Source organism: Sarcophilus harrisii, chromosome 1 (assembly GCF_902635505.1).
Source record: "Sarcophilus harrisii chromosome 1, mSarHar1.11, whole genome shotgun sequence".
NCBI classification, from domain to species: Eukaryota; Metazoa; Chordata; class Mammalia; order Dasyuromorphia; family Dasyuridae; genus Sarcophilus; species Sarcophilus harrisii.
In genome coordinates this window covers 490,751,533-490,779,249 of record NC_045426.1, presented here as the reverse complement: position 1 = coordinate 490,779,249, position 27,717 = coordinate 490,751,533, and the positions used below count along the sequence as shown (strand labels likewise).

General features: G+C 33.6%; 1 protein-coding gene across 12 annotated transcripts in view; it reads right to left on the bottom strand.

Moving 5' to 3' along the window:
• The window catches only part of OSBPL1A (oxysterol binding protein like 1A), a 269,237-nt gene that overhangs the window by 31,035 nt on the left and 210,485 nt on the right, over positions 1-27,717 (bottom strand). For all 12 annotated transcript variants that reach the window (XM_031946509.1, XM_031946508.1, XM_031946510.1 and 9 more), the window contains 2 exons: positions 11,506-11,581; positions 98-232 (listed from right to left, as the gene is read on the bottom strand). In XM_031946509.1, coding sequence (XP_031802369.1) covers positions 98-232; positions 11,506-11,581 — 211 coding nt within the window. The remainder of the gene's footprint in view (positions 1-97; positions 233-11,505; positions 11,582-27,717) is intronic.

Here is a 27,717-nt window from a genome sequence, read left to right as displayed (position 1 = left end):
GAATATTTTTCTTTTAGCTTATTGTAAACTGTTTATAAAAGAATGCGTTTTATATGCTTTGGATACACAGAACCAATACAAATCAATGATTACATACTTGCATCCTTTCAACTGCATCAGAAAGTGCACTGGCTTTGTGGATGAGGTACGTATGTTCCATATATTCAGTTAGTCTCTGCAGAAAACTCAAAGGTTCATTAAATATAACTGGCATCGTGATCTTGGACAGCTCCTATTTAAAAATAAGATTAAAAAGTTGGGTTTTAGAGTTAGATCTCTCTAGAAATTGGCTCTAGCATAACACCTAGCACATGTTAGGTGATTAATAAATGTTTGTTGAATGAAAGAATAAAGAGAAATGCTGAACTAGAAAAATTATTATAATGGTAATGAGCTGGAGTACAAGAACCACAAGTTTAAAAATATTTTAAACTATGAGAAGTAAAATGCTGGGCATTTGGTGGAAACTCAGTAAAAAATGTGCTGATGATCAAATTGGTCTGTTTAACTTGAATATTTTTAGGACCTAATGAATTCAGATAAATCTCTGGTGCACATATTCCACACTTACTAATGAACCACTGAAAACTATGAAAAAGGGCAGTTCAAAGTTAGTTTTCTAAATACAGTAGGAATATCTCTTCTAGGCTCGCAACTCTGCAAAGCCAAAGGAGGGAGAACATTTGAGGCATAGGGAATAGTTTTTGCAAAGAGGTAAATCCAGTAGATGAAGTAGTAAGGCTAATATAAGCAAGTAGACCATCTTGGCTGGACCACAGAGCAAGGAGGAAAAGATTATTATGTCAAGAAAAGGAATAATAAGTAATAAGTAGACAAGAGCCAGATCATGAATGAGTTTAAGTGGGAAATAAAGGAAATTTTATCTCTGAGGCAATAGGAAGCCCACTGCAATTTACTGAGCAAGGGAACAGCATAAAGGGAACAGATCTAGGTTTCAGGAGTATCATTTTGGCAGCTCTGTCTGTGGAAGATTTGGGAGGGGACAGACCTGAAACAGGAAGGCCCATTAGAAACACCTATGATAATCCAGACTAGAGAGTCTCAAGTAGGGTGGTAGCCATGAGAATATAACTAACTGAAGATATACTAAAGATAGAATAAAAACTTGTCAAGTGATTGGATATAGAGATGAAAGTGAAAAATTGATGATGCCTGAGATTGTGACTCCTGGATGATTTAAATAGTGGTTTTCACCTCAATGAATTCTGTTTTGAACATGTTAAGTTTGACATGCTGTACTCTAATTTAAAACATTCAAAAGTTAGTGGTGGCACACTAAAGCTCAGGAGAAAAGAAATGGGCTAGACCTAGAAATCTGGAAGTCTGCTATATAAAGATATTAACTGAATTCACAGACCCTGATAAGACCATTAGGAGGAATAGAATGAATAAATATAAGGCCCAAGGCAAAGACTTGTGATGAACTGAAAATAGATATACAGATATGGATGAAGGGGTGGGGAAAGGAAGAGAAAATTGGAACACAAAGTTTTGCAAGGGTTAATGTTGAAAAATTATCCATGCATATGGTTTGAAAATAAAAAGCTTTAAATAAAAAAAAAAGAAGGCTGAGGAGTTGGAGAATAGAATGAGAAGAGCAGTAAATCCTAATTACACCAACTAATAATAATTTTTTGTTGAATAAATATAGGAATTTTTATTTTTGGTTAGTTTATGCTCTAATTGTCCATAAAGAAATAAATGTAAAATGTTTTAAACCTTAAGATGTTATATAAATGTCAGCTCTTTTTATAACATTCATTTGTATTGTTTGCCATTGTTTTCATATATTAGTCTTTTGACTCCTTAATTATACTTTATATTCCTTGTGGAGTATCATTCTTCTCCTCTATTCCAGGTAGGACTCAGCAAGTGGTGGGCACATAATAGGTACTAAATAAATACAATGAGTACAAAGTAAAACTCCTTCATGATCATTATTGTGCTTATACTTCATAACCAAGCATTATAAAATTATTACACAAATTGGTGGAGTAAAAAATTAGGGAAAAATTCTCTGTTCCCAATGCTACAGAATCTAAGTTATGTTATGGTGCAGAAGTCTTTTCCAATGCACAAAAGAAGTGGCTAGAAAAAGGAAGGTAATATAAAGAAGAGTAAATATGATTGGAAGCTTAGATACTGGCCTAAATCTAAATTATGAGCTGCAAAGTTCTCTAAATAGAATTTTGACATATTACTGTTCAAGAAGTGTACTTGCTCAGCACCTTGGACAAGTACCTAGACAGTCTAGAAAGCAACTGTGCTTATTATAAGTGCAGTTCAAGAAGAAAATAAGATAAAAGAAGAGTTGCTGCTGCTTTCTCCTATTAGTCATGAAGAATCCTATCAAACTCCTTTTGGGTGTTTCAGTGTGGCCAGATGGATGGATATTCTGTACAGAACCCACAAAACCTGAGGCAATAGGGACTGTTACTAAAATAGCTACCCATGGTTGAATCACAGCTGTTCTCTGACCAAGAAGTTATGTAAGCAATTTAATTTCTAGTTCATGTATTTTGCACTTTTTTTCTTTGCCAGTCACACCTCATTTTATACCAGTAAAATGCATTTACACATCTGAAATTAAACTGCAGGAAGGAGGACAGTAATTATCTAGAAAATGCATTTTGTCTTTTTTTCTGGAAAACACTATATGGCAGAATGCTTATAAATCTTTAATTTAGTAGTATATTAACTCTCTTGGGGATTGAACAGACTGTATTAATGGTAGAAAATGAGAGACTGAAGAAAGGAGAAAAGAAAACCAGGGTAGATAAGTATTTCGGCATTGACTTTCTTTAACCAGAGTGGCTCAGATATGCATGTTTTTATGAAAATCTATTTTTAGATTTTTTTTAGATTAGATTTAACATCTTGAAACTTTATTCCAAGAGATTATTTAATTCATTCATTTTATTTGACAGACGAGGAAAAGAAGGCTGACATGTTTGGTGACTTGTCCAAAAGCACCTAGTTAGTTTGTAGCAGAAGGATGTAAACCTCTGTTGTATGATTCTAAATCTTGTGCTTTTGCCATGGTACCATATTATCACTTCTCTACTGCTGAATCCTGGGCTCTTTCCACTCCACCTCAACTAAAATTAGAGTAGGCAGAGTCTGTTTTGGAAGACAAGAGAATAAAATCATATATTTAATCCTGGGTGAACAGCCTGAAGACAGAATGACCAGGGAAACAAAAGAACTAGAGATCATGCTATGAACTTGGGGATATTATTAGTTAGAGGAGAATTATTCATTAATTGTCTTCAAGTATTTGAAGGGCTATCATGTAAAAGAAGGATTGGCCTTGTTTTACTTGGTCTCAAGAGACAGAACTGAGAGGTGGATGAATCACAGGAGATAAAATGGACAATTTTGCCTATATGAGATTGATTCTGTACTAACAAAATAAATAGATAAAAATCAGAAGGGTAAAAGTTAACTGGGAAAAAAATCTGGGGGCAAGTTTCTCTGATAAGGATATGATGTTCAAAATATATTGGGAAATGATTCAAATATATAAGCAAAAGAATTATCTCTCAATAGATACATTCACAAAATACAGGGATAGGGAAGATAGTGACAGTGAAAGCAAAGAAAGAAAAGGAAAATCGCTTAAGCATATTAAAAAATGCACAAAGAGAAGAAAATACAGAGATTGACAGAGATAACAATATACTTTAGAAATGAAAGTATTGAATTTATTATTTACTTAAAAAACCAAGCTGTACATAACAGATTTTATGGATTAGAACTGCATATATCGCAGTTTTTCTTCTTTTACTTAAACTTAGTTCTGAGTATTGAAAAGTCTATTTTTCAGAGTAATTTTACAAGAAAAGTCAACACATAACTAGGTCTTATTTTCTCTTTCAAATATAGTTATAATTAAACAATGCCTTGGGAATTCAGAAATTAACACATTTTTGTTGTAATTTTTATGTAATATGATCCATATTTCAATTAGCAAACATGTCTGTATTTATTTCCAAACATTTCTAATAATAGGGAAGCTATCATGGATATTATAAGGGTCAAGTTTTGAAAAGAAACAAAAACCAGTATATATCTATATCTATAAATATTTTTTATCACAGGGAGATTCAATCAGTAGAATTAAATATTCACAACAGGTAGTCCCATCTTGTGACTGAGCTGAAAGCCAAGGTTTAAATTTATCCATGCAAATTAATAACAACCAATGATGAAACTGAAGAAATTCTCAATTGCAATTGTTTGTCAGCTGATAAATTAAGAGTAGGGAGGAAATTCCAGAAAGAAAAAAATTTTTTTTTATTCTCTTGAGTATTGTTAGATAATGATTAAACAACCTGAAAATAGGTCAAGATTAGGCTTCCTCCACTCCAACCAAAAAAAAAAAAAAGCAAAATTTTCTTGAATTATACATTTCACGTCAACATCTATATACTGAAGAATAAAATCTCTTTAAGAAGAGCAATTTTTTGGTCTTTTTAGCTTTGGGATCTAATACAGTGGCTAACATAGTGGGTATTTTATTATTGCTGAATGAATTAATATATCAATAATAATCTGACCTTGGTAAGTCCAACTTGGGTTAGGGTTAGCTTTATTGGTGTCATGGCAGTATCAAACCCTTGATGCAAATGATGAACTAAATAAATATATGACTCAGTCCCCTGCAGCTGCTGGTGATTTATTATTATTCATTCCTGTTTCTGTTTGTTATCTTTCTCTTTGCTCCTCTATTGGAACTTCAAATTTTCTATACAAGTCTGGGCTTTTCATCAGGAAACCTTTTGTTTCCCATCCCATTAAGGGTTCATTTTTTGCTTTCTGGAGTATTATATTTTAAGTTTTCTCTTTCTTTATAGTAGTGACTGCTAAATCAAGTGTTTTGAGGTGGTAGTTTCTCCTTACTTGAATTTTTCTTTCCGGATGCTTAGAATATTTTTTTTTCCTTTGTCTTGGAAGCTCTCGATTTTGGCTATCATATTCCTAAGAGTTTTCTGCTTTGGATTTTGACTACCATATTTTTGGCTATTTTCCATTTGAGGTTTCTTTCAGTAGATAGATGATTGTGTATTCTTTCTACCTCTCTACCCTCTAGTTCTGGAGAGCTGATAAGATTTCTTTAAGTAAGATTCTATATAAAGGCTTTTTGAGAGTTTGGTGTTCAGATAGTTTAGTGATTCTTAATTTTTTTTCTCCTGAATCTCTTTTCAAGGTTAGTTGGTTTTTGCTGAGACATCTCAGATTTTATTTTTTCAGTCTTTTGACTTTGTTTTAATAGTTATGTTGCCTCATGGAGTCATTGGCTTCTATTTGACTCATTCTAATTTTCAGGAAGTTCATTTTGCTTGGGAAGGTTTTGTACCTCTTGTGACATGCTGTTGATTCCCTTTATAATTTTTTCTTTCCTAGCTCTTATTTCTTTTCCAATTTCTTCTTAAAGAACTCTCATGATAAAAAAATGTTTTGTTTTGTTTTTTTTTTTACTCTTTTTTAGTTTCTCTTCTAGGCATTCCAGTTGAGTTTGTGCCCAAGTTGTATTTTTTTCTGAGGATTTACTTAAAGATGTTTTAGAGACATTATCATCTGGGTTTGGGTCTTCAGATTAACCCACCACTTTGGGGGGGATTCTTTTTTTGTTTGTTTGTTCAATGAGTCAGCGTACTTCCTGACTTCAGACTTGATATTAAAGTTAGGCTCTGCTATTCTTCTTGAAAAAAGGTCTATGCTGGTCCTATTGCTACTTTCTTTTTGTACTGAATGTTGTATAATTCCAGGATTCTAGGGACAGGATAAAAGCCTGCGAGCTTTCAATATTTCCCAAATGTTTGGATTGAAGGCAAAGTCTTATTGCTGTCTCCTGTGCCTCCCTGCCAGCTCTTAGCTCTTTACTAAACTCTGTAAATTCCTGACCTGGATTTGAGTATGAGCAAGAGTAGACTGCTATTGGAATAAGTCCCTAAATGCTGGCTGAAAAACTGTAAGTTCAGAATGGAAGAATTTAGTTTTCCCTTTGGACTAGAATTTTTGTCTTGGTTATTGTTCTTCAGGCTGAATTAAATGATGGAAATGAATTAAATGAAGTCTGCTCTGCAGGTCTATGGCACACAGCTGATGCTTGCTTCCTCCTTTACATTACCCAGGGTCTACCTACTATTAATTGGAACAACACCTTTTTGGTACCCTTCTTAATCCTTTTTAGATTTGTGACCTGGAACTATGTAATGGGTAACAAAGTTGCTAGTTTGCATCTATCCCTGTGCCCAAATATGGGTATAGTGCTTGCTTCTCTTTTCCTAGTAAACAGTTTCTTCCTGGGCACTTGAGTGATCATATCCAGGTACTCCTTCTCCCCAGTATCTTCAGACCGCCTTGTTTCCTTATGCTAACCTGGGCTAGACTAATAACTCAAGATAATTTTTTCTAGATTTTCCCATCAAGGTTCTGTCTAGTACATCTTTCAGATTTGCTTAGCAGATTTCGAAGGAGGGGAGTTTGCTTCCCATCACTGTTCCTTTTTGGCACCATCCCCAGGATTCTAACTTTGAAGGCAGGGTAGGATATTCTGCTTTGGAGGATGGTGAGAAGTCATAGATGATAAAATTGTGCATTTTCAGATTGTTAAAATCAGAAATTAAATTTATCCTATCTGCCTAAAGGACAAAAAAAACTTAACTTAAAAAATGTTCTGATTTTTGAATCTATAATACTCTAATAATACTCTCTCTGATCATGAGACACAGACAATTGCAAACACTCTGAATGCACATGATAATATACAGCAGTAGAAATAAATCATTCATATCTTTTGATCCAGTAGTTCCATCAATATTATCTCTCATCCCAAAAGCATAAAAAGAAGAAAAAAGGCTCTATTTGTACACAAAAAATTCATAATTAACCCTTTAAAATAGCAAAAGCAAACAAAATCCTTAAAACTCATCTATATATACAACTATAAGAAACCACTAGATAAATTGCAGCTCAGTAATATAAGGGATGAGAGAGGAGGCTGGAGATTTACCACATCCCTGGGGCAATTGTTTTATAAGAGTTATCTGGGGACACTAAGAAGTTAAGTAACTTGCCCAAGATCACATGGCATTAACCACTTCTGATGACAAGCAGTAATAGGAAGTATTTCAAGAAAATATGGTAAGACTTGTAGAAAGTGATGCAAAACCAAATTACTAGTAACAGAATTGTATATCTACTAAATACAATTTGTTTTTGTTGTTTTAAAAGGAAGAAAATAAAGCCAGAAGGAGCATAATTTCAGACAGATCTAGCATGAAAGGGACATATTAATTTCTTGTTAATTACTTTGGTTCTATGTTGTTAAATGTTGTGGGTTTTATATAATATTGCTATTCTTACTGTCTATTTGTTTATGGTTATTCATTTTATGATGAAGGTTTTTAAAATCCTGACTAAGAATTCTATAAACATTCATTATACATCACAAATAAAGAACATTAACTATTTTAGATTTATGGGTAGGTTTCAGGTCTGTATTTTGTCAAGTGCAAGATGATCATACTCTGTATTCTCCCCCAATCTGCATTTTCTCTGAAGCTCTGTTTTTTACTTAGCAAATTCTGAGAATTAGTGACATCTTTTACAGTACTACAAATTTAAGACTCAAATCTAATCCCAACTCTCTGGTTTAAGATATATGTAGCTACATTGGACTCTGGGTAAGTTGTGACCTTCTTGGGTCAGTTTTCTCATATAAAATGAGGGAGTTAGACTTCATGTCCTTTGAGATCCATTCTGGTTATAATATCTATGATTTTGTTAGGAAATTAGAAACTGCTTTATGAAACTCAGAAGACAAGGTTGAGGGGGTTTCTACATGTAGAAAATGGAAAGAAGGTTTAATTATGTAGATTGTTCGTTTTTCTAATGAGTTCATAAAAGTGGTTAAGGAGGAAAACTGTGAGATCCCACAAAAGGAGTCTTAAAAATTAAAGTTTTAAATTTCACAAGAACACATAACCCTACAATTTTGGGATGACTTTTCTTTTCCTTCCTTCCTTTCTTTGCTTGTAAACCTAATCTCTAGACAGAACTATTTTTTCCAGTTTCTGCTTGTTTGTTTGTTTTTTTTGGAGGGGGAAGGGGGACTTAGGAAATAAGGAAATTTAATCCACTCAAAACTAATCTTAAAAGAAAAAAGAAGTACACTACACTTTACTCACACTTGTCTTTCAAAATACATGTTATTTAAGACACTGTGATTTGATATTCAAATCTGCTTATAGTAAATACTTGGCAATTGCCCATTTTAGTGATCTAATATCTGTTTTGACTATAAAACAGAGGAATACTACAACAGAGGGTGCCAGTAGCACAGAATTGTCATTTCCAGGGAAGCCTGACAGAATTTCCAATCAAACCACATTAATAAATGTTTCCTACAAACCTTGAGCTTCTGGAATTTGCTTAACAAAGAACACACCCCAATCTACACTTCCTCTGTAGCTCTATTCTTTACTTAGCAAATTCTGAGAATTAGTGGCATCTTTCAACGTATAAAGCCAGTCAAATACCAAATAATTTTCCATCTTTTCAGATACTAGCTCATCTAAATTTAGACAGTACTTCTAATTATTTAGACACAGTCCCGAAGAAGTTTTTGGCCACTAATGTAAGGAAATAAGATGCTAGCACAATATAGCTGACACTTAAGAGCAGAAAAAGGAAGGAGAGGCATTTGCACAAAGGTCAGAAATGAATACAAAGATTTTGGGGTGGGTGAAAATATAAATCCTGTTTAAAATTTTAAACTAAACCTTTGATCAGGTAGAAGTATTTAATGAAGCATGTTATCCATTTTTATCAACTACAGGTTTTAACTGTCCATAGCTAAACATTTATGATAAATGCCTAATTTCTCTAAGATGATACATGATCCTCTTTAAACATGAAGGAATTTTGTTTTTATTTTATACAAATAAATGGGAAGGTTATTAGATATTCCTTTGGAGTCTAGGAAAAATAGGATAAAAATAATAATAACTACAACTTCATACTTAAAAGACTCATACTTCTGAAGAGTGAATAAAACCCTAACAAAAAAGCCTCAGGTTCTTTATAGTTTCATAGGCCATAGGGAAAAGGAGCAGAAACAGGAGAAGGCCTGAATTTTACTCTATATGACCCCACAGTTATTGTACTCAATTGGGAGGCCAAGTTATGATGTTAACTCCATGGTTAAAAGTAATCTTCTAAAAGAACCTATGTATACCCCATTTCTTTGGGGGTTCATTAGGAACTGCCTGTCTTATGGCAGCAAATTCTTTAGGAGCTTTGGCTGCTTATGGTGCCTTTCTCCTTGTTTTAGCTAATTCCTTTTAGGATAAGCCCACTAATAATTTAATCTCCCACTAACTTCTTTAAGAATTTGGCTTGTCTTATTATGACATATTCCTCTGGTTTGAGTTCCACCATAGACTGTAGAACCTGAATCATTCTCCTTGTTAGTCCCCTTTGGAAAATAGCATACCAGTAAATAGTGTAATAACAAAATCTTGATTTGGAGATAATCAATCTTTTGGGACACCTCTTGATCCAATATATTTTTGTGGTCAAACCCCTCTGCTCCCCAGCATTTAGTGGATTATATAGGAAGAACCTAAAATCCCAATATGTTTTGGGGGTTCAATGCTTTTGAACCTCAACACCCCATCACTTCTAAAAATAATGTGGGGACCATGAAGAAGCATGCTAGGTAGACTCAAAAGCAAAATAAAACATACATTTTTGGATGCTCTGACAATACAGATCTGTTATAACAATTAGGGGTTTCTATTTTTTTCCTCCTTTGGTGGGCAGCAGGATTGGAAAAATTATGGGATTAGGAATAGTTTTGCCAAAACACACACACAAAAGGGGGTCTTTAACAAATATTTTTTAATACTCCGTAGAGAAGAGAAGGAATTCCAGAAGGAAACACAGACAAGCAGAGATGAATTAATCACTCTTAAAGGAAAAAGCAAATTGTATGTAATCGTGATTTGCAGTTTCATGTACAATCCCTTTTTTGGTAGTTATTTTCTATGCATATTTCAGAAGTTGTATGAGAACATTTTATACAAAATACAATGTAAAAAATAAAATTTAGAAAACTATGGGAAAGTAACTATTCTGTATTTTCTCAAAATTTTGCTAATGATCTTTGGGGGGGTAGATTTAATATTTTCAAATTTATAATTTAATTCAACAAACATTTATTAAGAGACTATTATATGCAAGTCATTATTTTAGGCAAGGATACAAATAAAAAATTTGAAGAGTCCCTGTTCTCAAGAAGCTCACATTTTAATAGGGGGAGGAGATAGAACATGTACAAAGATAATAAACACAAAGTCATTTAAGGAAGAAGAATACATTACCTACACCAAGGGAATCAAAAAATGTTTCACAGAGGAGATGGATGAGACCTAAACTATTAGGAAGAAAAGGATTCTGAGAAGCCTGCAAAAGTCTGTGAAAGCTCTAAAAATCCCCCATATAAAGATAGCGAGAACAAAGTAGAAAAATGTCAAAATGGCTAATACCCAAAAGAGCCTCAAAAACAGAAAATAAAATTAAGAGCGAGCCATTATCATCTAGTATAAAAGAAAGTTTCGGTATTTCCCTAAGATTGATACCTGAGCATAAAACTATTTAATTCAAAAGGAAAATCCCAGTCAGGAGCAAATTTTAGAAAACTCTAATATATATTAAAACAAAACAATTACACTTATTGGAAAGAACTGATTCAAACTAGTTATTAAAGGGAAAGGATGGGAAACATAAAAGTATTATAACATGGGAGATAGTAACTGTATGCTCAAGTCAAATCTTAATGTAGATTGAGGCAATAATATATTTTGCTGTAATAAATGACAAAGGGGAGAATTTTGGAAAAATCTAGGAAGACTTGTTTAAACAGATGAAGAATAAAGTGAGCAGAACCAGGAGAACAATTTATATAATAATAACATAATAAGGAAAAATATTTTGAAATACTTCAGAATTTTGATCAAGGTACTGATCAACCATGATTCCAGAGGATGGATAAAAAGCATAATACTCGGCTCTAGACAGAGACATAATGGATTCATAGTTCAGAATGAGACATTTCTATTTTGGATATGGTCAGAGTAGGATTTGTTTTGCTTGACTGTGCCAGGTTTTTCCTTTATTTCTTCTTTGTTTTTTTTCTGATGGGGAGTGGGAATAAGAAAATAGGAAGGAAGGAAAATAGATTTCTGTTTATTGAAAAAAACTTTAATTTTTAAAATATAGGCAATGTAATCAATGGTTTAAAAACATTCTAGCATAGCATATATTAGAATTTCCATTTCTGTAAGCATCTCTATACATTTTAATTTCACCATGCTAGTCCTGTATTATGTGTAAACTTTTGAATGCCTCAAAAAGTTAAACAATTAAACACATTTCTACCTCATACTCTATTACACAATTCATTTGTTTATTTACCATTCCAATGCATTTTCTAAGGATGCTCCAGATACTGAAGTCATTTCTGGAAAACATTGGAGAGGGCAAGCTTGTTCTGGGAAAAGAAACAAAAACAAATTGCATATCAGTGTTAGTAACTTAAGGGAAAAAAAAGTCCATAGTTATTTATGGCAATATTGTATTCAGTCAGATGCAGAGAGACAGGAAGAATGAGCAGTTGGAGCTTTGCCCACAGGTCAAGCAATGGGAGGCTGTCCCCTGTATTTCGCTGCTATTCTGGATACCTCTTGGGTTTTTAAGAAGAATAGTTACTACATAATTCTATCTCTTCCAATTTCTTTAACCTCTGTCCCAGTGGCCTATCCAGGTCACTCTAAATATATTAAAACTATAACCTTTGTTTTTGGAGTCTGCTGTGGGGGTGTGTTTTTTTTTTTTTATAACATCAAATATCTTCTAAGATCATTATGCAACTTCAAAATTCAGTTCCGTTGGACAAGGGCTGAAATGGCTCTGCCTTATACTAAAAGCAAAGTATTTAATTAACCTTACCACAACCCAAAAAAGTTCTCATATAGTACAAAGATATCTTGAGAAATACTAGCAGGCATCTAAATAACTAGTTTTGGTATTCAGTGCTGATCAATATTTTGGTCTTTTTATGCAGGTCAAGAAAAATGTGAAATAAAAAAGCTTTACAAGACTATAAAAAGCAAATTATTGGGGCAAAGTGTTACACACATTACTAATTCCTTTTAGAGGTACAAATGTTAAACAAAATAAAACAAAAAACTAAATCCAGAATACTACAATTTTTTGACTTTAAAACAAAGAAAAGTTTATTCCATAATTATTTTTAGTCATCCAATCTTTAATTTTTTTCCACACTTAGTTTTTAAGTAGGAATATTCACTATAAATTTTAGTGATGAAATTCTAAATACTTTTCTTTTTTTTTATTTTTTTAAATACTTTTCTATTATTAATATACTCAAATGCTATTTCATCCTAAAATCTGCTAGTTGTTGACCACAGATAGTTTCTAAATGACACATTATCTAACTATCCAAGAACCAGCAATCTTCTGAATAAAAACTGAATCAGATAACAGGACTAAAAATCTATAATATAGACCTTCTTATTTCCATAATTACTGAAAAAGTACTAAGTCACTTACATTTAACACCCAATCTTGATGCTGTAAATAAACTTATTTTATCCAGGAAAAAAAGCCAAATCACAGAAAAATAACATTCTGACCTCTATCAGCTTCTGGGAAAACACTGGTTGCTTAATGCATATGAAAAAGTATTTTCAGGTTACTGCCTTTCAAGTCTACAATATAAATGGTTTGCATTTTCAAAAAATAAGAAACAGTTTGGGAGGGGAAAAAAGTGCAGAATAATGGAAAATTATATTTGATGGACAGAAGTGTCCATTTTTTCCAAAGGATAGGGCTTTCAAAGTTACTGGTAAGGAAACTTTGCATTTTTAAAAACTGTTTAGTGTTGCAAAAAATAGCCAAGATTTAAAATCGTTTTTAGATTAGAAACCATTACAGAATTAGTCTGCAGGTATTCTTGTCCAAGAATATTCTACAATTTTTATTTTCATGGCAATATAAGCTTGTATTGTGTTTTACAAAGGAAGATCAATGCCTAACTTATCTATAGGCTAGACTTTTAATTTGAATAGCAAATATCATCACAAAGCCTATGCATTTTATAGGAAAGGTATAGTCATCTTCAAGCTTTCACTAGAAAAACTTATTTAAAATAATTAAAAGCAGGAAACAACAGAGAGAACAACAAAAATAATAGCTCACAGTAGCAAGAACAGACAGAACAAAAAAGCAGACAGAAGAAATATAAACGCATAGCCATCTAGAGCCACTTGGTGTAGGGGCAAACAGCCATACACACCTCAATAGTTCCTAAGGATATCACTGTATTATGCAGCAGTATGACTGACATTCATAATGATATCTCTGAGTCATTAAAAAAAGGTTAAAATCAAGTAAATGAATATAATATAAATTTTTAGTACAATATTTAATATTTTCACAGAAACTTTAAACATGTAAACCACTATTTGGGAAGTTCACTTGTGAAAAAACTTCATATCCAACCAAGCCAAATTATGATAATACAAAACAGAAGAAATTAAAAGTGGCCATATGGATGCTTAAAAAAAATACACAGACACACACATATATCATTTTTAAAAATTAGTTATTCCTCAATTCCTTGGAATATACTTAAGAGCCCTAAATTCTAAACTCTTTTTCTTTGCCCAGACAAGAAACATCCTAAAAGAACTAAGAATGAGATAATCCTGGTTCAGTTAATCAAACATATTAATGATGTTAAGGACTATATAATAGTACAAAAATTAGCTTGAAAGTGAAAAAAAAAATCAGTAAACCAGTTTGGGTTTTTTGGGGGTAGGGGTAGTAAATTCTTTTCAATAGGTTATATAAACATATAGGATTATACAAGACTATACAAACATAGCCTCTCTCAAACTGAATCTGCCTTAGTTTTCAAACTTTGAATATCCAGCTCTGTAAATTCTTTCCCACTTTGAAAAGGATTAACAATGACAGTTAAGTCTTTAGCACCCAATAACAAAACAAAGCAAACAAATACATAAATCCTATTAATTTGATCAATGGGATTAGTGGGCAATGAGTCATTGAGGTTAAAGTCCTGCTTCAGATACATACCAGCTATGTGATGCAGGGCTAATCACTTAAACTGAAGGAATCCTCTGAGTAACAGGTAAGCTGTGCACCATTATTGGTGATACACAATTAGTTTTCATGCTCAGAGTATCCATAAGTACAGACCAAAATTAAAATAGAAAAAAAAACAAAAATGACTTCCTCCCTTCCTCCACACACAAAAAAAAGACAAAGTAAAGAAGTTCATCACATTCACTTCAAGCTCTAGTTAGTTTAGTTTGTAAAATCAAAATGACTGGCTTTAGAAACATCAGAGAAACAGTTATCTTTAACATTGTATGATGGCACAGGAAGAAACTCCCTAATTTCTTCAAGAATCTTTGGATTTATATTATCTTAAATGCATTTTTATTTAGGGCAGTTTTAAATATGTTTTTTTAAATTGTATTATAACTTTTTATTGACAGAGCCCATACCTGGATAATTTTTTTCACAACATTATCCTTTGCACTCACTTCTGTTCTGATTTTTCCCCTCTTTTCTATCACCCCCTCCCCCCCAGATGGCAACCAGTCCTATACAAGTTAAATATGTCACAGTGTAATTTAGATACAATATATGTGTGCAGAACCGAATAGTTCTCTTGTTGAACAGGAAGAATTGTACAGAAGGTAAAAATAACCCAGGAAGAAGAACAAAAATGCAGGCAGTTTACATTCATTTCCCAGTGTTCTTTCTTTGGGTGTAGCTGTTTCTGTCCATCCTTGATCAATTGAAACTGAGGTCTCTTTGTCGAAGAAATCCACTTCCATCAGAATTGATCATCATACAGTCTTGTTGTTGAAGTGTACAATGATCTCCTGGTTCTGCTCATTTCACTTAGCATCAGTTCATGTAAGTCTCGCCAATCCTCTCTGTATCCATCCTGCTGGTCATGTCTTACAGAACAATAATATTCCATAACATTCATATACCACAATTTACTCAACCATTCTCCAATTGATGGGCATCCACTCAGTTTCCAGCTTCTAGCCATTACAAACAGGGGTGCCACAAACATTTTGGCACATACAGGTCCTTTTCCCTTCTTTAGTATCTCGTTGGGGTATAAGCCCAATAAAATCACTGCTGGATCAAAGGGTATGCACAGTTTGATAACTTCTTGAGCATAATTCCAGATTGCTCTCCAGAATGGCTGGATGTGTTCACAATTCCACCAACAATGTATCAGTGTCCCTGTTTTCCCACATCCCCTCCAATATTCCACATCATCTTTCCCTGTCATTCTAGCCAGTCTGACAGGTGTGTAGTAGTATCTCAGAGTTGTCTTTATTTGCATTTCTCTGATTAATAATGACTTGGAGCATATTTTTGTACAGTAGAAATAGTATCAATTTCTTTGTCTGAGAATTGTCTGTTCATATCCTTTGATCATTTATCAATTGGAGAATGACTTGATTTCTTATAAATTAGAGTCAGTTCTCTATATATTTTGGAAATGAGGTCTTTATCAGAACCTTTGACTGTAAAAATGTTTTCCCAGTTTATTGTTTCCTTTCTAATCTTGTCTGCATTAGTTTTGTTTGTACAACAACTTTTCAATTTAATATAATCAAAATTTTCTATTTTGTAGTCAATAGTGATCTCTAGTTCTTCTTTAGTCACAAATTCCTTCCTTTTCCACAGATCTGAGAAGTAAACTATCCTATGCTCTTCCAATTTATTTATAATCTCATTCTTTATGCCTAGGTCATGAACATATTTTGACCTTATCTTGGTGTATGGTGTTAAGTATGGGTCAATGCCTAGTTTTAAATATGGTTTTAAAAATCAATGGGCTTTGACACATTCACAGAATCATAGAAACTCAAGAGTTCCAAGAAACTTGAGATCATTTAATCCAATTTATTCATGAAAAGGAAGTTTTTGTGCAACAAGAAGTGGTCATCTAATCTCCACTTGAAGATTTCTAAGTGGTCTATTCCAATCCAATTTTTATAAAGAACTTATGATACGCATGGTGCTAAATATTAGCATTACACAGCCAAAATACATCTTCGTCCTCAAGATTACATTCTCTTGGGAAGATGAGAAATGAAAACACATAAATATATACCAATGACCAGAAGAGGAGGGAGTTCTAACCATTAGATTCTGATTATTAGTAAGATCACAAAAGACTTTCCCAAGAGGTAGTACAGAAACAAACTGAGTCTTCCAGGAAGCTCGAGATTCTAAGAGAAGTCATTGAAGGCTGTTCAAAAGCTTGGAGGCAAGAGATGGAGTGCAGAATTGGGTAAAATGTAGAGTACAGGAAATGGAGTCACATATAATACACGTGAAAGGAGCCAGATTATAGATGGTCAATTTAAGGAGAATGCTTTATCCTGGAAGCATTTAAAGTTCTTGGGTAAGTAAGTGAAATGACCAAATTATATCAGTAAAAATAGAAAAGTCTGGAGACTGAGTAGTTATGGGGAAGGGGAGAGGAATGGGTTCTATTGTGGATTTGTGGAGTCTTGAGATACCTCCAGTGGTAAAGAGCCAATAAACCATTGGTGATAGTTGTTGGAGCACAAAGACATGAAAATGGAACCAGAGGTAGAAAACATTATTGAGAAAGGATATAGAAACCGAACAGAAGAATCAGAATAGTTCTGGGTAAGATCCATGACTGGGGAGTGGGTATCCCCATATCCAAGCTTTTGCCAAGGCCTGTCAATTTCACCTTTGTAACAACTCTCCAATGTGCCCCCTTCTCTCCCCTGCCAATGTCCTCAATCTAATGCAGGCCCTCATCCTCTAATACCTGGATTATTATAATAGTTGCTGGTGAGTCTAGTCTCTTCTCACTCTAATCCATCCTCCATTCACTAACCAAAGTGATTTTCCTTAAATACAGGTCCAATCAATTCACATTCCCTGCCCTGACAAATTCCAGTGGCTCCCTATTACCTCCAGGAGCAAATATAAAATGCTATTTAGCACTTACAACTCTTCCTAATTTAGCCCTCTCCTACTTTTCTAGTCTTCTTTTCCTTACTCTCTGCCATATGTCCTCCAGTCCAGTGACACTGGCCTCCCAGCAGTTCCAAGACAAGACACTCTGTCTCTTGTCTCTAAGCTATTTCCTGAGACTGTAATTCTCTTCCTCTTCAGCTCCAACTACTCATCTATCTGGCTTCCTTTAAATCTCAAGTAAAAGCTCACCATCTACAGGAAGACCTTCTTAGCTCTTTCTAATTCTACTGCTTTTTGTCTGTTAACTGTTTCCTATTTATCCTGTCTTGCTTGGTCATTTTTATTTGCATGTTGACTATCCCTTTAGATTTTAAGTTCTTTGTGGGTAGAGACTGTCTTTTTGCCTTTTTTGGTATCTTTAACAATTAGCACAGTGTCGGGCATAGAGTAGGCAGTTAATAAATGTTGATTGATTAATCTAGGAAAGGAGACTAAGAACAGTCAGAAAAGTAAGAGATCTGTGTTATGAAATATCTTGAGAAGATATAAGTTAAGATTTTTTTAAGGATGGGGAATATTGGATGTGCTTGTAGGCAGCAATTGGGTAAAACAAAGAATAGAGGAAGGAGAGGGGCTGAAGGATGAAACTGGTAGAAAAGGCACTGATAACAGAAAAGTTATCAGTGAAAATTGACTAGCTTTGTGATGAAAAAGGACACTGCTTCATCAGATACTAAAACAAGAAAATGAGAATGGAGTATACTATCAAGGGAATTTAACATAATTGTTCAGGGAGAAGGAACTTATGATGAATACTTTTATTTTTCTCAAAAAGTAATGAGGCAAATCTGCTGACACTGAGAATGCAGCCTAGAGAAGAAAATGACATGGCCAGTCTAGTCATCTTCCTTCAAAAGAAATTCTGAAAAGAACCATCTAATTAGAGTGAAAAGCTGAAAGGGGAGAGGAAACTTCTAATGTGTAAATTCCAGGACTGTAGTGAGCTTCCAGGATGAAAGGGCTTCTGCAACATAGGTGACAAAGTCTGGAGTTCAGTCTAAAGAAGAGTGAGAAGTTGACATATCTGGAAAAAGTAAACCTCTTTAAATTATAACAGCAGTCCTCTCCTTCCTCTATTCTTTAAGCATTCTCCAAAATACTGCCTACAAACACATCCATAATTACCCTATCCTTAAAAAAAAAAAACTCAACTTCTGTCTTCTCTAAGATATTTTCTTAATTTCTCTTCCCTTTGGTAACTATTAAAAAGCTTTCCACTCCTAGCTGTACGTGATCTAAAACTATTATTATAAAGCAGCAGTCACCAAAACCATTTAGTATTGACTAAAAAATAGATTAGTTAATCAGTGGAATAGGTTAGGTTCACAAGACAAAATAGTCAATAACTATAGCAATCTAGTGTTTGACAAACCCAAAGATCCCAACTTTTGGGATAAGAATTCATTATTTGACAAAAACTGCTGGGAAAACTGGAAATTAGTATGACAGAAATTAGGCATGGACCCACACTTACTACCATATACCAAGATAAAATCAAAATGGATCCATGATTTAGACATAAAGAATGAGATCATAAATAAATTAGAAAAACAAAGCATAGTTTACCTCTCAGACCTGTGGAGGAGGAAGGAATTTGTGACCAAAGAAGAATTAGAGATCATTAATGATCACAAAATAGAAAATTTTGATGACATCAAACTGAAAAGCTTTTGTACCAAAAAAAAAAATAATAATGCAAACAAGGTTAGAAGGAAAGCAACAAACTTGGAAAACACCTTCACAGTTAAAGGTTCTGTTAAAGGCCTCATTTCCAAAATATATAGAGAATTAACTCTAATTTATAAGAAATCAAGAAACCATTCTCTAATTGATAAATGGTCAAAGGATATGAACAGACAATTTTCAGATGATGAAACTGAAACTATTACCACTCATATGAAAGAGTGTTCCAAATCCAATTGATCAGACAAATGCAAATTAAGACAACTCTGAGATTCCACTACACACCTGTCAGATTGGCTAAGATGACAAGAAAAAATAATGATGAATGTTGGAGGAGATGCGGGAAAACTGGGACACTGATGCATTGCTGGTGGAGTTGTGAACGAATCCAACCATTCTGGAGAGCAATCTGGAATGATGCCCAAAAAGTTATCAAACTGTGCATACCTTTTGATCCAGCAGTGTTTCTACTGGGCTTATACGTCAAAGAGATATTAAAGAAGGAAAAGGGACCTGTATGTGCCAAAATGTTTGTGGCAGCCCTGTTTGTAGTGGCTAGAAACTGGAAAATCAATGACTGCCCATCAATTGGAGAATGGCTGAATAAATTGTGGTATATGAATGTTATGAATATTATTGTTCTATAAGAAATGACCAGCAGGATGAATAGAGAGAGAATTGAATGTAAACTGTTTGCATTTTTGTTTTTCTTCCCAGGTTATTTTTACCTTCTGAATCCAATTCTTCCTGTGCAACAAGAGAATAGTTCAGCTCTGCACACATATATTGTATCTAGGATATACTATAACATATTTAACATGTATAAAACTGCCTGACATATAGAGGAGTGGGTGGAGGGAGGGAAGGGAAAATCGGAACAGAAGTGATTGCAAAGGTTAATGTTGTAAAAAAAATTACCCAGGCATATGTTCTGTCAATAAAAAGTTATAATTATTTTAAAAAAAAGCTTTCCACTCTAGTTACTTTTCATTGAGAGAATAAATAAAAAACTTACTCACTATGGTCAAAGAGTTAAGAGAGGTTTGTTAGTTTGACTTGAAGTCAGGTCTTATCCTGACTCTGAGGCTAGTTCTCTATGCAATACTACTTAGTATTAAAATATATTGGTCAAAAAATAAAATGAGGTTTCAATAAAACATTATAATTCTTGATTGAAACGGTAACATTTCAACAGATATAAAGAATTCTCAAATAAAGGTGAATCTAGGACAGGAGTGGGAAATCTTTTTCTGCTTAGGGCCATTTATAACATCATTTGTCAGATATAAAAAATTACCAACTTGTAGAACTCAAGCAGTGGGAGGTTGTTATACTTAGCTTTCAGTTCATCAATGTCTGCAGTTGCTTTAGCAAATGATTTCATGGACTTTATGTGGTCCTTGGGCTGGATGTTTACCTCTGGTCTAGAGGAAAAGTGCTTGGTAAACAGGAAAGAATTGTGAAGTAAGAGTTAGAAGATATGAGTTTCAATTCCTTCTCCATCATTTGTAACCTGGATCATCAACATGGAAAAGTCACAATGTTTCTGGGCCTCAATTATTCCAAATGAAAAAAAGATGGGATAACCTCGATGATCTGTAGGATCAAGTCTATGAGTATTACAAATTATTTATTGAACATTTCACACTAGATATCCTATAGACATATCAAATCCAACATGTCTGAAAAGATTCAGATGTACCATACCACATTTGCCAGTCATCTCTATGGCTCATCAACTGTCTCCAAATTTCTACTTCTGACTTGGAACTTAAGATCCCATTCCTGGCCCTTGGATTGGTGAGCAGTCAGTGGGAAAATAGGAAACTACCTATCTCTCTCTTCCATATCTTCCTCCCAATTTCTCAAATTCAAGTCCAACACATCTTCCAATTCTAAATCAATATCACTATTCATGAAAAAGGTATCAATCAATTCCCTATGACCACTGTCACTATTTCCTCTGAATGTCCTATCTAAAACAGTTGGTATTGATTATTACTTGCTAGTGTATTGTCTTCCCCTAAATAAGGTACCTGAAGACAAAGATCTACCTGAGTTGCTTGCATTTGTATTCTCAGTACTGAGCACAGTGCTTGACACATTCATTCATTCACTTTTGTCCCTAACTTACTCCTAATTTTCTCCTATCACTTCTGTCGATGTACTACCAACTTCCTAGTCAACCAATGTTAGAAAACTGGGTGACCTCCTCATTCTCTTTCACTCCACTTACCTAATCATTTGCTAAATCCTGGCATTTCCCCCTATACATTTCATTTATTTGTTATCATCTTTCTACTTGCATGACCCCATCCTGGCTTGTGCTTTCATCACCTGTACTGCAAAAAATAAAGGCTTCTAAATGTTCTTGACTTAAATTTCTCTTCTTTCTAATTTATTATCACCATGCTACTAAGTTCCAAAAGCTAATTTCTATTCCCTCTAAAATCAAATATAAAGTCCTTAGGGTTTTAAAACCTTAGGGTTTTAAAGTCCTGATCCCAAACTTTCCCAGCAGTATTATGCTTTACTCATCTTCACACAGTTCATAGTCCAGTCAAACTGGTCTTCCTACAGTGCCTCAAAAACAACAAACCTTCAAACGAATGGATGCCCATCAATTGGAGAATGGTTGGGTAAATTGTGGCATATGAATGTTATGGAAATTATTGTTCTGTAAGAAATGACCAGCAGGATGAATACAGAGATACTTGGAGAGACTTACATGAATTGATGCTGAATGAAATGAGCAGAACCAGGAGATCATTACATACACCTCAACAACGATACTGTATGAGGATGTATTCTGATGGAAGTGGATTTCTTCGACAAAGAGAAGATCTAACTCAGTTTCAATTGATCAAGGATGGACAGAAGCAGCTACACCCAAAGAAAGAACACTGGGAAATGAATGTAAACTGTTTGTATTTTTGTTTTTCTTCCCGGGTTATTTTTACTTTCTGAATCCAATTCTTCCTTTGCAACAAGAGAACTGTTTGGTTCTGCACACATATATTGTATCTAAGATATACTGTGACATATTTAGCATATATAGGACTACTTGCCATCTGGGGCAGGGGGTGGAGGGGAAAAATTGGAACAGAAGTGAGTGCAAGGGATAATGTTGTAAAAAATTATTCTGGCAATGGGTTCTGTCAATAAAAAGTTGTAATTATTTAAAAAAAAACAATATTCCTCTTCAGGCTTTGTGCCTTTTGTATTGGCTCTCTATGCTCCTATGCCAAAAGGTATTCTCTTCTTGTTTTCTCAAATTTCTAGTTTCCTTTAAGACTTATTCAACTGCCTTCTTCTAGGTTTCCCTTATGTGTTTTATTTTATGCATTTAAAAACATTATTATGAGGAGTCCATACCATTAATGTCCTGAAACTACTGTTAGTCCTTTCCCCATCAAAAATTACCTTTTATTTAATTCTGAATATATTTTCTATATAACTACATATACCAGGTTATATTCCCCAACAGAAATATAAGCTCCTCTGTCTTTTTTATTCCTGAGCACCCAGCAAGCTGAATGAAAGAGAACAAACACAGACTAAGTGCTACTCCGGATATGGTGAGTCTGGGCTATGGCTTGGATGGTGCAACCTCTCCAGGATGTATGCCTGCCAAATATAAAACTGCACTATAACTTCTGGGACACCCTCAATATGCATGCACGTATGTATGCACACGCTTAGGCACGAGGTGCACACATGCACACACACACATGCACAGTCTTCTGTGTAAAGATAATTAACTCCCTGGGAGTACATGAAATTGCCAAGGGAGACTGCAAAGAGAAGAAAAGGCATCTCAGGATACTGCCTTAGTTCTCTTTGGATGATGCTGAAATCTAAGCCCTATAAGACACACCCTTCTCGGCGTAACCAAACGCTTACAGAAAAACCCATCTTAGAACAACAAAACAGGCACCTCCATAGCAAGAGTGTTAGAAATGGCATGGAGAGCCGACTCATTTTCAAAGGAGGGAACACTATTAGAGCTCATTTCAGATTCTCTTTCTTGTCTGGTAGCACGCCAGATGACTTTATGATGGGTTTTGCTCTGTTACAACAGGAACATAATATATTAATGATGCTTATTGTCAAGTAATACTACACAAGGTAAAGTTCTGCACGTATGATGTTAATTTTTTAGTCAGACAACTTACAGTCACCAAAAATTTTTGTTTCAGTTTTATTTTCCTGTTTTAAAAAAAAGTTAAAGGATATTTTAATAATAATACCCAAAACACAGAAAGATTATCATAAGTTTTGGAAAGAATAGTAGAACTGAAGTCGGAAGACTTGAATTTACTTTAAGCAAATTGTCTATCCTCAATTTTCCCATTTGAAAACAAGGGAGTTGGACTAGAGGAAATCCAATATCTCCCTCCAACCTAAAGTCCTATCATATTCATCCTTATGGAAAGTACATGTAGAAATGGATTTCAGTGGCTTGCAGGGTCCCCACAACAATCAGTATTTAAAGAGGACCATAACTATCCAACTAGGTTATTTCATGATGTGGCAGACAGGTGGTGTAGTACAGAGTTATGGTTCTGGAGTCAAAGGACCTAAGTTTAAATTTGGCCCCAGATACCTACTAGCTGTGTGACTCTGGGCCAATCACTTAGCTTCTATTTTTCTACGTTTCTTCAAATGTAAAATGAGGATAATAATAGCATCTACTTCACAAGGTTGTAGTGAGATCAAGTGAGATAATACTTGTATAAGACTTAACACAGTTCCTGGCACATTTTTGTTGTTCATTCAGGTTCAACTTTTCATAACTGGATTCAGGGTGGTTTTGTTTGTTTGTTTTTTGGCAAAGATACTGGCGTGATCTCGCAGTTCCTTCTCCAATGTGTCCCCATTCTATAGATGAGGAACTATGCCAAATAGGGGTTAAGTAACTTGCCCAGGGTCACAAAACTTATAATAAGTATGTAAAAATGCTGGATTTGAATTCACATCTTCCTGACCCCAGACCCAAAGTCCTATCCATCGTATCACTTAGTTGCTCCACAAACTTTTCTACAAAGTTTTAGTCTTATGTGATTTTAAAAGTCTACAGAATAAAGTCTGAATTAAACTCTAATATATTGCATGCTAGCATAATTAATGTTCAATAAACGCCCGAAACTGGAGGAGTCTATCCAATCAGGAAGCCTAAAATATCGACTAAAAATTAACTCCTAAAAGAAACTTCTGGTCATCAATCGGATAAATGACGAGGATTAAAATAAGCGCAAGAAATTCCTATAACAATAGGTAAATGGTAGTATTAAGTACTCACTTAGAAAAATCCAAATAAATTTTTTGGTAAATGACTTCATAATCGTTATTAAACCGAAATCTTTGCTGAAATTAATATAGGACACACTTTTCAAAAGTATACTTGAAACAAATTCAGAAAGGGAAATACGGTATAAAAATTAAATTGCCCAGTCCCACAATTTATTAGACTTTCTTATTTAGAATAAAAATCTCAAATTCCAGTGCCAGAAATTTATCAACTCTTTTTCTATACAGGATTCCTCGTTACTGGGACATAAAGAACCAAAGAGAATACAATTCCCTCTATATCCAGAAAGCTAAGAGTTGCAACAGACATACAGCACCAACCATTCTGACTAGGAAGCATGAAAGGTAGGTTATGTGGTTTACTTAAGGTTTCTCTTTCTTTTCCTATTAACTATGGACCCAGAATAATCAATAAGTTGCCACCCTCAAAAGTAGGAACAATTATATTTTCTGTGTTTGTATTCCCAGCAACTAAGAGAGTGTGGGACACACAGTAAGCACTTAATAAATGCTCACTGAATTGAATTTAATAGCTTCTTTAAAGTCCTTCCCACAAAAACCCCTAAAGTTCCTCCTTTTACTTTAAAAAGTTTCAAATAATGGCTGTTCATTTTTTGCTATTCTTCAACCATCTCTGTTGTGTCCCTGCTACCAAAGCAGATTTATTTTTAAGAAGAGGCAAAGTAGAAAGAAATCTGACCTTGGAGTCAGAAAGACACGGGTTCAAGTACTAATTCTGACAGCAACTATGGACAAGTCATCTAATCTTTCAGGACCCTGGGCAACTCTCTTAAAACAGTAAGTTACAGATATATTTGGGATATACATAATGACATCTGCAGCACTTCCAAAGGTTAGAAATAATAATAATAATATTTAAATGCTTAATCATAATTTTTAATATATAATTTAGAACTAAGGTTAAGTTTTTCCACATTTTGTGCTACTTTTTTGCAACCCCTTTTTGCCCAAGAAATTTTTACATGACTCTGGGAATGTAGATTACATACCAAACATTGATAATAAATGATAAAAGAAATTTATCTTAAAACAATTCTTTGATATATGTACCATTTATTAAAGATGAAAGCAAATTTGCATACTAATGAGATGGAAGCACATTTATTTTTATATAAAGAATTACATTTTGGTGGAATATTTGATACCTTTTACTACTGTCACCCTCACATTCAATTATGTGACCCATAATAAAGTCATGAACAACAGTTAAAGAAGTTTTGATTTAGAAAATAAAAATCAGGTTTCTGGAATGATGAGTTCAAACTTTTTATTAATCATATTCTATATTAAAACTTATCAATGTTTGATCAGTATAGAGATCAGTATAGAGATTCTCTATAACAATACAGATTACAACCCCTTTATCCCCTATATATAGTTTTTATGAACTGAAAAAATTCGCTATCTATTATTCCAGTGATAGGTTTTTGTTTGTTTGTTTTAAGTTGGATTAGACTTCTGAAGGTCCACTATGTGGTCTACAACTTGTTATTATAGATTGACAGAACATATCACACTTTACAACACACTGGGTGTAGCATTTAAGAAGCCTCCAAGCTAAAAGGAAGCAGTAAATTAATTTAGTTCCAATTTCCAAGATAATAAAGATAGAAAAAGGAAATCAAAGGGGGAGTATAATTTGATAATCTAAAACTGATAGGAATCAGTATCTAGTCTTTTTGGCAGTTCATTTTTATAACTGGGTTTTTATAATTGATAACAAATTATTAAGGATTTGTCTACTTATCACAAAATGGAGTATTATCTAAGAGTATTTTATTTGACCTGGCTTGCTGAATAAAAACTAGGAAATGTGAACTTCATACCAAATTTTTGAAATCTAATATATGTCCTATTAGCCCAATAGCAAGTTAATCTTAGGAATGTGGTAACAAATTTATTGCTGGTATTTAATTCGTTACTATTACTGCATTAAGTGCAAAGGCTTAAATTCATATCATTAGCAAGTATACATGAACACTTACTGATAAAGCACATATTTTTCTTTTTTTTGCTTGCAATATAACATTTGGTTTTTTTTTTTTTTTTTTTTACTTACTTTACCCCACTGCTTTTTAATAGATTCTAACATCCTCAGAGGGAAAGTTTGAAAATCAGACCCTTATGTGAATAGATCAACAGTTCTCAACGTGAGATATTTGAATGCTTAGGGTTACCAGAGGGTAACCCCCTTTCCAAATCTATTTTCAGAATAATACTGAGATGTTATTTGCTTATTTAAAAAGCCTGCTTTTCTTATAATTACATAATTGTGAAAAGTTGGATTTTCTTTATATACTTCAATCAAAATAACATCACAACAGATTGAATACTGAAATAGATATAAGAATTTCAGTTATTCCAAGTGGTATAGCATCTAAATTCCTAAAGGAGAAATTAAGAGAGTTGCAAGAAGAAATAGACAGCAACATTATAATAGTGGGAGATCTCAACCTTGCACTCTCAGAATTAAGATAAATCAAACCACAAAATAAATAAGAAAGAAGTAAAAGAGGCAAATAGAATATTAGAAAAGTTAGGTATGATAGATCTTTGGAGAAAACTGAATAGAGACAGAAAGGTGTATACTTTCTTCTCAGCACTTCTTGGAACCTATATAACAACTGACCATATATCAGAATATAAAGACCTCAAAATTAAATGCAGAAAGGCAGAAATAGTAAATGCATTCTTTTCAGATCATGATGCAATAAAAACTACATTCAACAAAAAATTAGGGGGAAATAGACCAAAAAGTAATTGGAAACTAAATAATCTCATTCTAAAGAATGAATAGGTGAAACAGCAAATCATAGACAAAATTAATAATTTCACCCAACAGAATGATAACAATGAGACAACATACCAAAATTTGTGGAATGCAGCCAAAGCGGTAATAAGGGGAAATTTTATATCTCTAGAGGCTTACTTGGATAAAATAGAGAAAAAGAAGATCAATGAATTGGGCTTGCAACTTAAAAAGCTAGAAAAAGAGCAAATTTAAAACGCCCAATTAAATACTAAACTTGAAATTCTAAAATTAAAGGGAGAAATTAATAAAATTGAAAGTAAAAAAAGACTATTGAATTAATAAATAAAACTAAGAGTTGGTTTTATGAAAAAAAAAACAACAAAATAAATAAACCTTCGGTAAAATTGATTAGAAAAAGTACAGAGGAAAATCAAATTGTTAGTCTTAAAAATGAAAAGGGAGAACTTTCCACCAATGAAGAAGAAATTAGAGCAATAATTAGGAGTTACTTTGCCCAAATTTATCCCAATAAACTTGATAACCTAAGTAAAATGGATGACTAACTTCAAAAATATAGACTTCCCAGATTAACAGAGTGAGGAAGTAAATTGCTTAAATAGTCCCATTTCAGAAAAAAAAAATAGAACAAGCTATTAATCAACTCCCTAAGAAAAAATCCCCAGGTTCAGATGGATTTACATGTGAATTCTATCAAACATTTAAAGAACAATTAACTCCAATGTTATATAAACTTTTTGAAA